At 36.0% G+C, this 13,966-nt stretch overlaps 1 protein-coding gene across 5 annotated transcripts in view; it reads right to left on the reverse strand.

Annotated features, from left to right (window-relative positions):
• Positions 1-310: 310 nt before the first annotated feature.
• Positions 311-13,966, reverse strand: part of opn4b (opsin 4b) — a 28,690-nt gene continuing 15,034 nt past the window's right edge. For 4 of the 5 annotated variants that reach the window (XM_046854856.1, XM_046854860.1, XM_046854858.1 and 1 more), the window contains 8 exons: positions 13,323-13,526; positions 13,075-13,246; positions 11,816-11,983; positions 9,789-9,896; positions 6,319-6,505; positions 6,015-6,206; positions 3,855-3,920; positions 311-2,414 (listed from right to left, as the gene is read on the reverse strand). In XM_046854856.1, the coding sequence (XP_046710812.1) occupies positions 2,169-2,414; positions 3,855-3,920; positions 6,015-6,206; positions 6,319-6,505; positions 9,789-9,896; positions 11,816-11,983; positions 13,075-13,246; positions 13,323-13,526 (1,343 nt within the window). In that variant the 3' untranslated portion in view covers positions 311-2,168. The remainder of the gene's footprint in view (positions 2,415-3,854; positions 3,921-6,014; positions 6,207-6,318; positions 6,506-9,788; positions 9,897-11,815; positions 11,984-13,074; positions 13,247-13,322; positions 13,527-13,966) is intronic. The other variant, XM_046854859.1, reaches the window with a different exon arrangement.

Consider the following 13,966-nt stretch of genomic DNA (forward strand, 5'->3'; position numbering starts at 1 on the left):
ATTGAGCATCTCTGGGATGTGCTGAATAAACAAGTCCAATCGATGGAGGACCCACCTGGCAACTTACAATAATTTAAGAATCTAACATCTTGCCAGATACAACAGCACACTTGGGTCAGAGTTGTTTAAGTGGTACAAGGGGAAGCTCAGTGTTAATAAACAATTAACTTTGTTAAGGTTGCAATACTGTTGCATTAAAAGGTGCAATATGAGCAAGTCTGTGCAAACCTATGATTTGTAGTATAAAATAAAGTGAGGAGATAGAGGGGTAAAATGATAATCAACACAAGACAGATAAAGGAAACAGATGGAGAAGGTGTTTGGAATTTCATTTCTCACTGGGATTGAATAAATCACATAACGAATAACACATCTAGCACCTGTTTAAACCATGGGGATCAGTTCTTATGGAAATTAGACATCAAGCACTAGGCAGACAAGCACAAAATATGACTGAAGTAACACATAACCGTGACTGATAAGTTATTTACTGTGTTAATATTAAAGTAGCATTACAGACCAATGTGTTAATTTTAAGGAGCATTACATTGAACCATCTAGCTGTCTCTCGACAAAATGAGAAAACATGTTGTAACAATCCAGAAGGATTTTCATATCAAAACAAGGTGAGCACATGGCTCATTCCTAAAAAGGAATAATACAAGCAATAGTTAAGTAAGTGACCTGAATGGTGCTAAAGCCCACCACCTGATAGAGCGTGTGTGAAAAGAGCATCAACTGGATCAGCCTTTCCTCAGAAACTAATCTTGTTAAAAGCATTCTCTAGTAATCCCCCCGGAACCTGTGAGGCTGCCATATTAATCCCACTAAAGTATTTCCAAAAATGCAGTCAAAAAGAAAATCCTTACTCTGAAGGGTATAGTGTGCTTAAAGCCTAGCAGCAGTTATTTAATGTTCTGTGATTAAATGATTCATATTTGATTAGCAGCATCAAGCAGTGGTGGTGTGATTTAAAAGGAAGTCATACTGAAAACTCTAGAAAAGATGTCACGGATCGTGTCAGAAAATGACACAATAAAGGTTAAAAATGCATTCACTGGAGGCTATGCGAACATCATTAGTGAGGTATTTAACACATTTATATATTTACTTTAACAAACAGCACAATGCATTCATTTAAATTCATCTTGTGACTCATGGATGCAAAGTATATACGTAATATTTGGTAGGTGTTTAAAACCCAAGGAAATAAATGGTTTTCGCCTTTCTGATTATCCTTTGATGAAGATTGCGTTCCATACTCTAACATTTAATAAGGCTATCTAGAAGAAATAAGTTTCAACTGCATAAATAAACACAAACAACAAGTTTGTGGTCTGAAGATGGATCATATTTTAGTGGATTTATGATATTGGCTCATATCTTGACACCTAAACAGAAACATTTACTGAAGATAAACTAAACTATAATTACCACATAATTAGTTATAAAAAAAAAACAAAAAAAAAAAAACCAAGAAATTTTACAAAATATAAAGTGACTGACTAAATATTTGCTAACATTCTTGTTATTAATTATTTAAGAAAATGTATTATGTAACACCAAATAGCAGTGGTTGATAAAATTAAATGTGTACCATGAACAAACAGCAGTTTACCAGAATGCCATTCTTCTGCATAACAGTGAACTGCATTTGATGATAAAATAAAACTTGTTTTGAGAAACAACTGCAGTTTGTTGAAATCTCAGACTCCAGGTAATTCATTCCCTTGGGGTGAAATTTAATGTATTTTTTTTGCCCCAACATACAAGTAATTTTGTCCATTATATTTCTGTAAAAGGACAGTATTTGTGCCGCACTGGCTAGACACTGTGTGCTGCATCTTTTGTGCAGCAATAGACAGAAGAGAACTCAAACTGTAGTAAGGTCTCTACAGGCAGTTCTGTCTTCCTGGAAAAGTTTGCAAAAAGGAAGACTCTCTGCCTCTGCAGAAACCTTGAGCTATACCTCAACACTCTTTTCATTGATCACACATTCACACAACAAATGAAAAAGGGTGAACACAAAGTTTCAAAACCTGCACATCCAGATGAGTGACATTATAACATTTTAAAATGAAATGAATAGAAAAAGTGCATACTGTTTTTTTCAGCCTTGTGCAAAAAAAGATTAGAGAAAAGAGATAAAGACAGGGCAGTTGTGTTTATTAGATTCGATGCTGAGGAATGGTAATGTTGGCAGCATTACTGCAAGCCTGTGTCATGCTCACTTTGTCCATCACAAGGAGCTCCATGCTGGCAGAGGACACTGGAGAAATGCTGGAGAGACAGTTAGAAGTGTAGCCATTGGTTCCATCAGACAGGAAGGTAGGATGAGACTCAGAAGTTACAACAATGGAAGGAATATGAGCTGTCAGGTTCTTGTTATCAGCCTGATCTGAGTTGTCACACGGCTAAAAGACAGATTAAATCTTTGTCATTATATGTTCACTTTAAAACAACTTTTATAACCTAATTTCAACACTAACCGACTGATCTATCTATCTATCTATCTATCTATCTATCTATCTATCTATCTATCTATCTATCTATCTATCTATCTATCTATCTATCTATCTATCTATCTAAAAAATCACACACATTTACATTTATGACATTTGTCAGACTTCCTTCTTCAAAATGACTTACATTTATTTTATTTATACAACTAAGCATCTATGGAGTTAAGGGCCTTGCTCAGGGGCCCAGGAGTGGCAGATTGGTGTGATTGGGATTTGAAATGATAACTTTCAGATTTAAAATCCAATGCTTTTCACCACTAAGCTATCACCTCTAATATATAAAATCAGTGGTGGGCCAGCAAGACTTTCTATCAAAATCACTGACTTAAATTTTTTTACATATTTTGTCTATGAATATGTATTACATTTCTCCCAATAATCTATTCTCTTCATTCCAGAGCGTTTCTCTTGGGTGTGCTGCTTCTGATGTTATACCCATTGTTTGTTTCGGTTAAAGTTTTTGTCCAATCAGATTTCAGCCTGCACATCACATATTGTCCAGCACTGTAAACACTGCAAGCACTTTTGTGAGCACTTTTTTTTATATCATAAACTCCATGTTGCCTGAAGCTGTTGTTTAACCAATCAGACTGCCATTTGCTGACTCTGAGGGCCCCTCGCCGGCATCAGAACACGTCAGCATTTTCACGCCTTTTAATTGGATAGTCAAAGAGTGCATTAGCCAGAGCTTGCAAACTGCATCTGCTGCAAATTGAACAAGCTCAAATATAGTAAAGCGGATTTAATAGCTGTTTTTTCATTCCACAATGCAGTGAAAGGAGACTTGTTTTACTTTGTTCGTTGGGTTTCTTGCTTTAGTAATGACGTTCATTCTCACTGCATTAGATACGTGTCTGTGATGCAGCGCTGTTATACTGCATTTCTGTATAATACAGATGGTGTCTATAGCTGTGGTGTCATAATGATAATAAGGAGTAAGTGGAAGATTTAATCAGTTAGGACCCCACTAAATGTCGAGGGGTGAAATGCACGGCCTGCCAATGACTCCAATAAAACATGCACAGATTATGGTGATATACCAAATGCTTTTGTCATCAGGAAAGCAGGTTCAGAATAATTTAAAATGCCTTATTGAAATTCTTCACAACATACCCTTGAGGCTTTTTAATGGTTTATTGCAACAAATACAAACATAGATTGTTCAGGACTAATATTTATCTATAAGGGGGAAGTTGTCATTTTTACCCCTGAAACTAAACCCTGCTTGTGTGTCTATTAGAAGCCAATGTTCATAAGACACTATTAGAAGTCTATCTTGTAAAGTCACATATACAGATGTTACAGTAACTAAATATTTGGCTTTGCACTTACTGGTGTGAGCAGATGATTGGTCTGGACAGACTCAGTGATGGAGATGTCGTCCTTGTCCAACACAGTCTGTAAAACCACAGACCAGAATACTTTGCTTCAGTACCTTCTCAGATTTACTCTTACTACATCCTACTTCCATGCTACTAAACTGTTGCTTGGTAACACTTTCAGTGTAGATCCCACCTATGACACAGCATACACAGACTGAAATGCATTATAATGCCATGCCTAGTAGCATTTGAATATAACTGTTGCTTTACATTTTAGTCTTGATGGCATCTGCTGGCACCACTCAATAACTCTTTGTGCTTGTACATTGACAATAAAGGTATCTTTTTATCTACGAAAAAATGCAGTACATTGTAAAGCTTTCCTTATAATGCAGTAGAAATGAACATGATGCATAAGTTGTGCATGACAAATATATCACTAACACAAAGAAGCCCTGTTAGCAGTTCATAAATGCAGCATAGATTTATTAAAAAATGTGTATAAATAAATAGAACTGTAAAATGAATGCATTGTAACTTGAATTAATTTAATAATAGGTTACCATGCATGCGTTTTCAAGCTCAGCCTGTTTGCAACAGGGCTTTTGGCAGGTGAGCAGAAATGTGGCAGTCTGAGTAGAGTGCCACTTAGTGGATGCATTAGTCACATTTCATCTGACACAGGTCTTGTGGACACGAGGCTGTTTCAGGGGATTATCTCGAACAGCAACAGAGAATTATACGCCCTGCCTTAATCGCTTGGTTCAGACTGACCCACGCAACGATCCACATCACTTGGCCTAAATCAAGCTGCTCTCTCGAGGCACATAGCGATCTGACCAGATTACATTCCCTTTAGAACTTATTGGGGCAGAAAGAGACCAAAATCAATATTGTAGTCAAATTTTAATTACTAAACCATTTAGTCCCCCCTCCATATAATGCAGTGTGAAAGGAAAAAAAAAAAAAAATTAAATTCTCATCCAGATAAATTAAGAACCGAGAATAATTCATGTATCCAATCCATTAAGGGTGCAAAATAATAATAATAATAATAATATTTTTGAACAAAACTATATTACTACCTACTATATTTGATGTTATAATAATGTTTGTGGTGTATTACTCCAATGGTGCTATGCTCATGACCAAATGTATACTTTGCAGGGGGAACGATCCATTTTAACAGCCCTCCATCTTGTAATTCCTTTTTAGATAGTAAAACTTTTGTTTTGACCTCTTAGATTTTGTGACGTCTTGGGCATTTCAGTGCTCATAGTTAAAAGTGAGAAAAGGAAATAACACTATGATATAATCATTTTTGTTTTTCAGTTTCTGTTAATATTTAAAATATACACACTCAAACTTTAACTTTGTGCAAGATTCTCTCCCTAATTTAGTCACTAAAGTTTTTTCACCGACCAATAACATCTTATTTTTGTGCCAAATCTGCATATTAAAATATCCCCCTAAATGTTAAAACTTGTTCTCATCAGACACATTTTAGTGGGGTTATTCACACTGTCAGGAATCGTAGTATTCGCATGACTACTCACATCACATCACATCACATCACATCACAAACGCATCATGAGGTCAGAGATGCCTGTGATTGGCTAGTGTTGCTCTGATTGTTAAGGGAGACAATGATATAGGTGAGAGAGTATTCCACACTTTCTTTTGAGAGCACAATAATTGTTTTGCCATTAATCTTTTGCTGAAGGAGTGAACAGTAATGGGGAAGTATCAGGTTCTTATTTGGAACATCACGGCTGCCCACTGGTGAATGCAGCATGAGCTCCAAGATCTGATATTTACAGATCTTTATAAGTTACAACTGAATATGATTGACAGACAATAGTAGTTTAAAGTTTTCATTTGAGAAGTAAATATTACCATCTTTACCACTAAAATAGTGCTTAAACTATTGACTAGAAAAAATAAAGCAGAGAGGCTTTGCAGATAAACATTCAGCCATACAGTGAATACTGCGATTATCTGTTGCACAGGTCTGAGAGTTAGAGTTAAAACCTAATATTTTCATCCGTCATCCTTAGAAACATTTTGGAATTTCCCAGGAATGGCAAGATGTACGTTTCAACAAATTTTCAAGATCCAGGTAATCTGAGCTATCAGAAGTACACATACAATAACATAGATTTTTACTCACGCTGATATAAGAATAGCCGGTGAGGTTTAGACCCACATCAACAGGACCTCTGTTAAAGCCACCTGAGTCTCGGCCCCTCACCTTCACCTTTAGAGAGCTGTAGTGCTTAAAGTCGGACAGCTCTTTACGGCCCTCATACGACACCTGGCGGGAAAGTGCACTCGCCATGTCCACCTCTGTGTCTGTCAAAGCCTGAGACAGATACAGAGAAACAGAGTGGCAGTGATGATCTCTGCCTTATACTGACTGAGGCAAATACTCAATGAAAGGAAAACTGTGATGGATAGAAAAGGCGTGTTCATACAGACTCGCTGTCGGACATTGAGGATAGCCGAGTCCTGCTGGTTTGGCGTAGGTTACTGCCAGTATCTGAAGCCTGGCTGGTCACAGTGGAGCGCCGTGTGGACATAAAACTGCTGCTGGTCAAGCGTTCTCCATGAGGAACACATAGTAGCACACCCAGACATGGAATATACCTCGCTAAAGCAGATCTGATATACCATAAGACAGGAAAGTACAGGGGAAAAGTGGAAAAGAGGAAAATTGAAAGTGAGTACACAAACAAAACAAACATACATGTAAGTCTTGGGTGTATTCTTCAAAACCAGAAAAAATTACAATCTGACATAAGGTAAATCAAGTGACACAGCACAAGCACTTACAACTTTACTAAAAAGATCTCAATATTGTTTAGTACATTTATTTGTTATATTTTACCAGTTTATAATTTTGAATTCCGAAATTGCATTTTTAGTTTTTTTCCAATATGCACCGTTAAGACAAAAAAAAAAAGAATAAAGTTATGTCAAATAATTATGCTACAGATATTAAATATTTATTAAGAAAACTACAGACTTTAACTATAAAGACACATCTCCACTATTATATATATCCAAAACAGATTTGACTCTGGAGCCATGTGCTTCATTTTCATGATAAAGTAGTTTGTTCATTGTTATTTCACACCTGGAAAAGGCTGGGAGCACTGTGAGAGTCATGTATTTTGACTTCTCAAGTGCTTTTAACACTATCCAACCTGCGCTCCAGAGGGATAAGATGGTGTACATGGGAGTGGACCATCATCTGTCTGCCTGGATACTGGACTACCTCACAGACCAACCACAGTATGTGAGGACTCGTGACTGTGAGTCTGACATGGTTGTCTGCAACACTGGAGCCCAGCAGGGAACGGTTCTAGCCCCGTTCCTCTTCACCATCTACACTGCAGACTTCTCTGATGACTCTGCCATCGTCGGTCTGATCACGGAGGATGATGATGACAGAGAATACAGAGGACTGATACAGAACTTTGTGGACTGGTGCCAAAAAACTGGTGGTGGATTTCCGTAGGCACAAACACACTTCATCATTACCATCAGTGAACATTCAGGGAAAAGACATTGTGAGAGCAGACTCTTACAAATTACTGGGTGTTTATCTAAATAGCAAATTGGACTGGACAGACAACACTGAGGCAATTTATAAGAAAGGACAGAGCAGACTCATTCTGCTGAGGAAACTAAGGCCTTTTGGAGTGCAGGGAGAGCTACTGAAGAAATTTTTTGACTCTGTGGTGGCCTCAGCCATATTCTGGTCTGCTGGGGCAGCAGCATATCTACTGCAGACAGGAAGAGACTGGACAAGCTGAACAGGAAGGCCAGCTCAGTCCTGGGAATTCCTCTGGACACTGTACAGAAGGTGGGAGAAAGGAGGATGGTAGCAAAACTATCATCATTGCTTCAGAACGACTCTCACCCCCCTGTATGAACCAGTTTCATCGCTGAGCAGCTCCTTCAGTGACAGACTGTTACATCCTAAGTGTCTGAAGGAGCGATACAGAAGGTCTTTTCTCCCTGTTGTTATTAGACTTTACAATCAAAGCTGCTCCCAGTGATCCAGTCACCAAAATACACACTGTTATTATTGTTTAACTGTGTAATAATATTACCTGTGTGCAATATTACCTGCAATACGTGCAATACCACCTGTGTGCAATATTGCCTGCAATACGTGCATAACTATTTATTACTAGTGGTCTCTTTTTTCTTTTTCCCTATTTGTATTTATACATTGTGTTGTGTATATACAGTACACTATAGTATGTGTCTATGCTTTTATATATTTGCATTTATTTTTTCTTTGCTGCAGTGAAATTTCCCCACTATGGGATGAATAAAGGTATATCTTATCTTATCTTATCTTATCTTATTGACGAGTTTAGTTTTTAAATTGTTTGAAAGTTGTAAATTGTATTTGCAATTTGACAAAACCTGTCTATTTAAACTAGATTGTTTCCTACAAAGGGCCAAAAAGTAGTGTATTCTCTTCAATTATTTCTAAATAAATAGAAATCATGACTCTAATCTGTTTAATTATTGTAGTTTTTATTTACGTTTTCTAGTTGTGAAACTTACAAGTCCATATATATGATAGATTTCAAAGCCTAATATAGATACTATTAGCACACCAATCTATTAATAGAATGATAGTAATGAGTAAAAGACTGATTGATATCTATTAAAATGATCATGAGCTCAAAACTACTTTTTTTAACTACTTAAAAATCATGCAGATAAGACCACAGGTGCTGTGCCAAGAGGAGTTTTTTCCATTTACTTCTCTCAAAATGTTCTGCTTGCTGTTGAACTAAAGCTGAACTGTATGTTATTGCTAAATAAATACCACCAAGCGGCATTTAAAACAATTTCACACTCTACCCTGACTGGTGGCTTCTTGGGTGATTGACCAGTTATGTTTTTATCCATTCATAAATAGATGAACAAATGATTTAGAAAAAAGTAGTTGAGAAAAATATGATATTTAAATATGAATTGTAGTGAAATTAAAGTAAAAGTCTCTCCAAATATAAATGCTTCAGATATGCTACAGACAGGCTACTTAAGTACAGTATGAATTACATTTACTTTGCTATTATCCACATATATCTCTAATAATATATATGAAGCTGCAGCCACATTAATTTACCTTGGAAATAAAACCAAAACAGTTACGTTAAAATAAAAATAAAGGTCTGTGTTAATGGCATCTCTCCCCCCTTTTGTTTCCTGTTCTCACAGATGGCATTTTGCTTCTCTTCAGTATGTATGCAGTGCTAAGCAAAAATTGTATAGATATCAGAGAAAAGCCTCAAAGATAAATATCAATTTGTTTACTCTAAATGAGTGAAAAACTCCTAATTGAAAATATGTTTAGTATGATCCTTTCCTTAAAAACTGCATCAGTTTTGTTTCTTTGGTTGTGTGCAGGTTTTTGTAATGAATTAAACAAGACTCTTCTGTTGTATAATTAAATGCAGAAAGCAAAACAGAGGGCTGTTACCACACAATTTATTTATTATTTTCTCTCTCTCTCTCTCTCTCTCTCTCTCTCTCTCTCTCTCTCTCTTTTTTCTTTCTTTTTGGGGATCTAGTCTCCTCAGAGTACCTGCCTCAGAAAGAACATCTCTGTTTTGATCACAGATATTTAGACCATAGTTTATGGACCATTAAATAAATGTATTCTTTGAAAAGTAAAAAGGCGGATCCTTTGTGACAATTATGTAAACATGGTGTAAAGATTCTGTAAATCTGCAGCTTAGAGCCTGTCAATATTGCATGCTTTGTATATACTATATACAGTGTATATATATGTACATACATAGCTTGGCTTGGCTTGGCTTTGCTTGGCTTGGCACTTCCGAATACAAGTGTGACACAATTGCACCGGCAGTCACTTTTTCCAACAACACAATCATCCTTTGAAGCATTGAAGTACCTGTATTTGGGATGTGTGATGGCGTAAATGATGGGGTTGTGGATAGCTGAAGCCTTGGCAATCACAGCAGGGACCGAGTTCATGTATGGTGTGAGCAAGTCCGCATAACTACATGGAGAAAATTTTATCAAATGAATACAACAGAGAGGTAAAAAATGAGTAAAACAGAGACACATGGTCAGATGTACCTGTGCTTTCTACTTGACAGTTACAGTTAGCTAAAGTAGATGCAATGCTGCAAAATAGTTAAATAAAAGACTAAAGTATTTATACCAAATATCGAGAAGAATGCAAGACTGGAGCAGCCAAAAGGTGATAGGAGTTTAATAAATATTCCAGATTTATTGTTTGACATCTGCATTAATAGTCGTAGTTGATTAGATTGATTTAGTATTAATAATGACAGCAATATTTTATAAAGAAATAATATACAATTTTCTAATAACTACACAGAGACCGATGCTATGATCCAAATCATTAAATCAGAGGAAAGAACACAATCAGTGAGCCTTTCTCAGTCAGAGTCTACCAACTTTTCACATATTGATGGTAGGATTTAGAATAGAACTCTGATTGGGCCATCTAAAATATTGAAATCATTACTTTGTTGATTTGGATTTATGCTTTGGGTCATTATCTTGCACCAAAGAGAAATCTTTCTTCATCATGAAAACATCCATGATTCCCTTTGTCTTGACTAGAGCCCCAGTCCCACCTGAAAAAAAAAAACTTGAAACTCCCACCACCATGCTTCAATATTGCCCATTTTGTTGGCCAATGCTTTAGGTCATAAGCTGGTTTTTTTTTTTTGCCAAATCGATGTTTTAGACTTAAGTCAAAGAAGTTCTCACTTGGTCTTATCAATATAAATATGTTGGTGGGGTTAATCATAATCACTTTATTGATAACAGGTGAATGATAATTACTTTAAAACAGAAGTTTGGATGTAATTTGATTAAATCTAAGTACAGTCACATGCTCCATTATACTATAACCCATAGGCAGCCACTTTATAATAATTCTTCTTATTTTTTCACCTAAAATGTTTGCTTGTTTTTATTTAAATTACTAAATGTGTAAAGCTTTTTCTCTTTTTTTTTTTTTTTTTTTTTTTTTACATATTTTTATATGAGTAAATAAGTCTTAGCAGCTAAGAGTCTATGCTACTGATTAGGACCCAGGACTAACCCAGGTTTTTTTTTATCAAGAAATGTATTCAAATTCTTTTAAGCTCTTTTGTTTTACTTTGGCGTGCTCCTGAGAAGCTGGTTATAAAAAAGGATTATGGTATTTGTGGTACATTAAGCTTTAGAAGTCTTGTTGGGATTGAAAAGATGGATTTCTAAGGGATTCACCATCTGGGCCATTCTTAGCCTGTTTATTTACGGAAGGCCTAGCTATAATCAGAGTAATAACACATAGGGTGTACTAAAACAGCAGCAGTATTGTGAAAACTGTGTGGAAAAATGTACTTACAAATTTCCTCTATAAATGTGAGTCACTTTGTCCACCTACTGCTCTCTATCCAAATTCTAGTTGGATTCATGTTTTAAGTTGATTTCCATGGCAGCAGATAGCCAGCATGTTCCATCACATGATCACGCTCATCCTATAACTATGTCACTGAGCTGTTTACATATGCTTGTGTGTTTGATATGGACCCTATTTACATGAAATTTTCTGTTGATTTGAATTTTGCTCATTGACACCCTAGAGATTTTCACTTCCCAAAAGTCACATGGATACTATGGACCTGGGCCATCTACATACTAAGAGGTGTGAAAAAGTATGAAAAGACTGTACTATGGCACAATTTTACAGCGTAACTCGTTTTATATTTCTACATTCAGAAAAAACATTATTTATATTTTAGAAATGTGTGGCTGAGTGAATATAAAACTTTAATTGCTGGGCCATTTTCATTCCAATTTATAAAATATTTACAAATGAATGTAAATGTTGTCAAATGCAATTTTGTTTAAATTGTACTTTCTGTTAAGCAGTAAATGATAAACATTGCTCCTCACCCTGCAAATGCCATCAGAGCCACACAGGAATATGGAGACCAGGATATCACGTACAACAGAATGACTATGAGAGCCACTTTGGCCATCTTCCATTCACTTTTCAATCGATGGAACTTTTTAATTGAGTCTTTAGTGATTCCTCCTTCTTCACTAATTTTGCCCACAGCACTGTAACACAGACATTTAGTTTAATTTACAAACTGTACTAATATTCAACCATACTTAAAAGTAATGTATTCCCAAAGCTATAGAATATTAAATAGTTTAATACAGTGCCAATTTGTAAATATTCACCACCCCTCCTTGCAGCTCTTTTACATATTATAGTGTTAAACCTGGAATTGTAATGGACTCGACTGGAATTTTACTAAATTACATGCAACTTATATCTGAAAATCACAAAATATTTTTTTCTCACATAGATTAATTCAATTAGCTGCAGACCTACTACAGTTACCTTTGGCTTTAATTACAGATACAAGTACTCAGAGATATGACAATACTAGCTTTCACATCTAAATCCTGATATGTTCACCCATACTTGTAGGCAAATTGCTGTCAAATCGAATGGCATCCAATCAGTTTTTCAAGCCTTTCACCAATTCTCAGTCAGAGTACTACCTGATCTTTGAATGGGCTTTTTATGAACAGTAGGGTCGTCCTATTTGAGCCTTACTAGTTTTGTCCTAATGCACTTAAGATTTCTGGTCCCTGCTAATCAAATACACCATGCCACAATGTGAGGATGGTGCTCTCTGTGTGATGAGCATATTTTGGCTTTTCTGCCAAATCAGACCAGATAAAACTGTTTGTATGTTTCCTGAGTGCCTAAGATGTCTTTTGGCAAGCGTATTGTAGTAATAATTACACATTACGCATAAATGTTACAAATGAAAGGTAAATACCTATGCAAGGCACTGCTTAAGACTTGTAATTGTAAAAACTTTTTCCCATACCCCAATGGCCCATAGCAATCAAAATTATTGGTTTATTTCCAACATAAGGTTAATTAATTAGATAGTTGGTAATATCACTCTATTATTTGTAACACAGATTTTTATAGAAATGCCTGAGGAAGTTTTAAATAGTGAACTTTTGCATATAACAAAAAAATCTGACCAAATCAAATTCATATAATCCTAATCTGATCACAAAAATGTGTCCTTTTAACTATTTAATAATGAAAAAAAAAACATTTTTCAGTTTAGAGCCCTTGTTGAATCTGGATAATTCATGCTGACAGTCAGAATAAAACCAACCTGGTGGTGCTGCGAATTGCTCGGAAGATGCAGAAATAGCAGTAAATAATGATAAACAGAGGAATGAAGAAGACACAGATGAAGAGCAGCATTGTGTAGGCACGAACAGATGGGGTGAATGTCATATAGTCCCATGTACAAGAGGTCATCAATCCCTCAGGAACATATGCACCTAGAAGACAATACAATGCACTTATTGTTCATGTGTGATGTAGATCAAGCAAAAAAGAGACATAGTGTCTACTCACTCCATCCAAAAAAGGGAGGAAGGCTCCAGAACAAGGTGTACAGCCAGGCTAGGGCGAGGATGACCAGGGCATGCTTGTGTGACATCTTGCCAATGGAGGTCAGAGGGCGAGTGATCACAAAATATCTATCCACTGCGATGACCATTAGTGTGATCATGGAGCACATCCCAAATAGAGCACCACAAAATGCATACAGCTCACACCCTTCAAAGAGAAAAAAAAAGTTATGGTATTCTCATTGACACTTAGCATGCCAAAGCTATTCCCCATTTAATAAATTAGCTGTGGTTATCTTTAGACCGTCGCATTCATACTGATTTATTGTCACTATGGAAATGTCACTTCAATCAGGCACACAATGTCAAACTATCAAGCACACAATTGATCTAATTTCAAAGATTATTACTGTTTATTTTTTCCTAAGTATTGTACTAATCACATTTTCATAGCCATGATTTCTTGTCGAAAAGTGTCACACATCATCTTCATACCAGGTCAGGGGGTCATGGCTGAAATGTTTACTTTCACATATCTTCTCAACTTTATTGTGGGTTTTTTATACTGTAGTTTAAGTTTCTGTGTATAAAATATGTATTTTTTTTTTGTAGTAGTGTAAAGTATTAGATTATTTAAATGTGCACCTG

Source organism: Silurus meridionalis, chromosome 7, assembly GCF_014805685.1.
Source record: "Silurus meridionalis isolate SWU-2019-XX chromosome 7, ASM1480568v1, whole genome shotgun sequence".
Lineage (NCBI taxonomy): Eukaryota > Metazoa > Chordata > Actinopteri > Siluriformes > Siluridae > Silurus > Silurus meridionalis.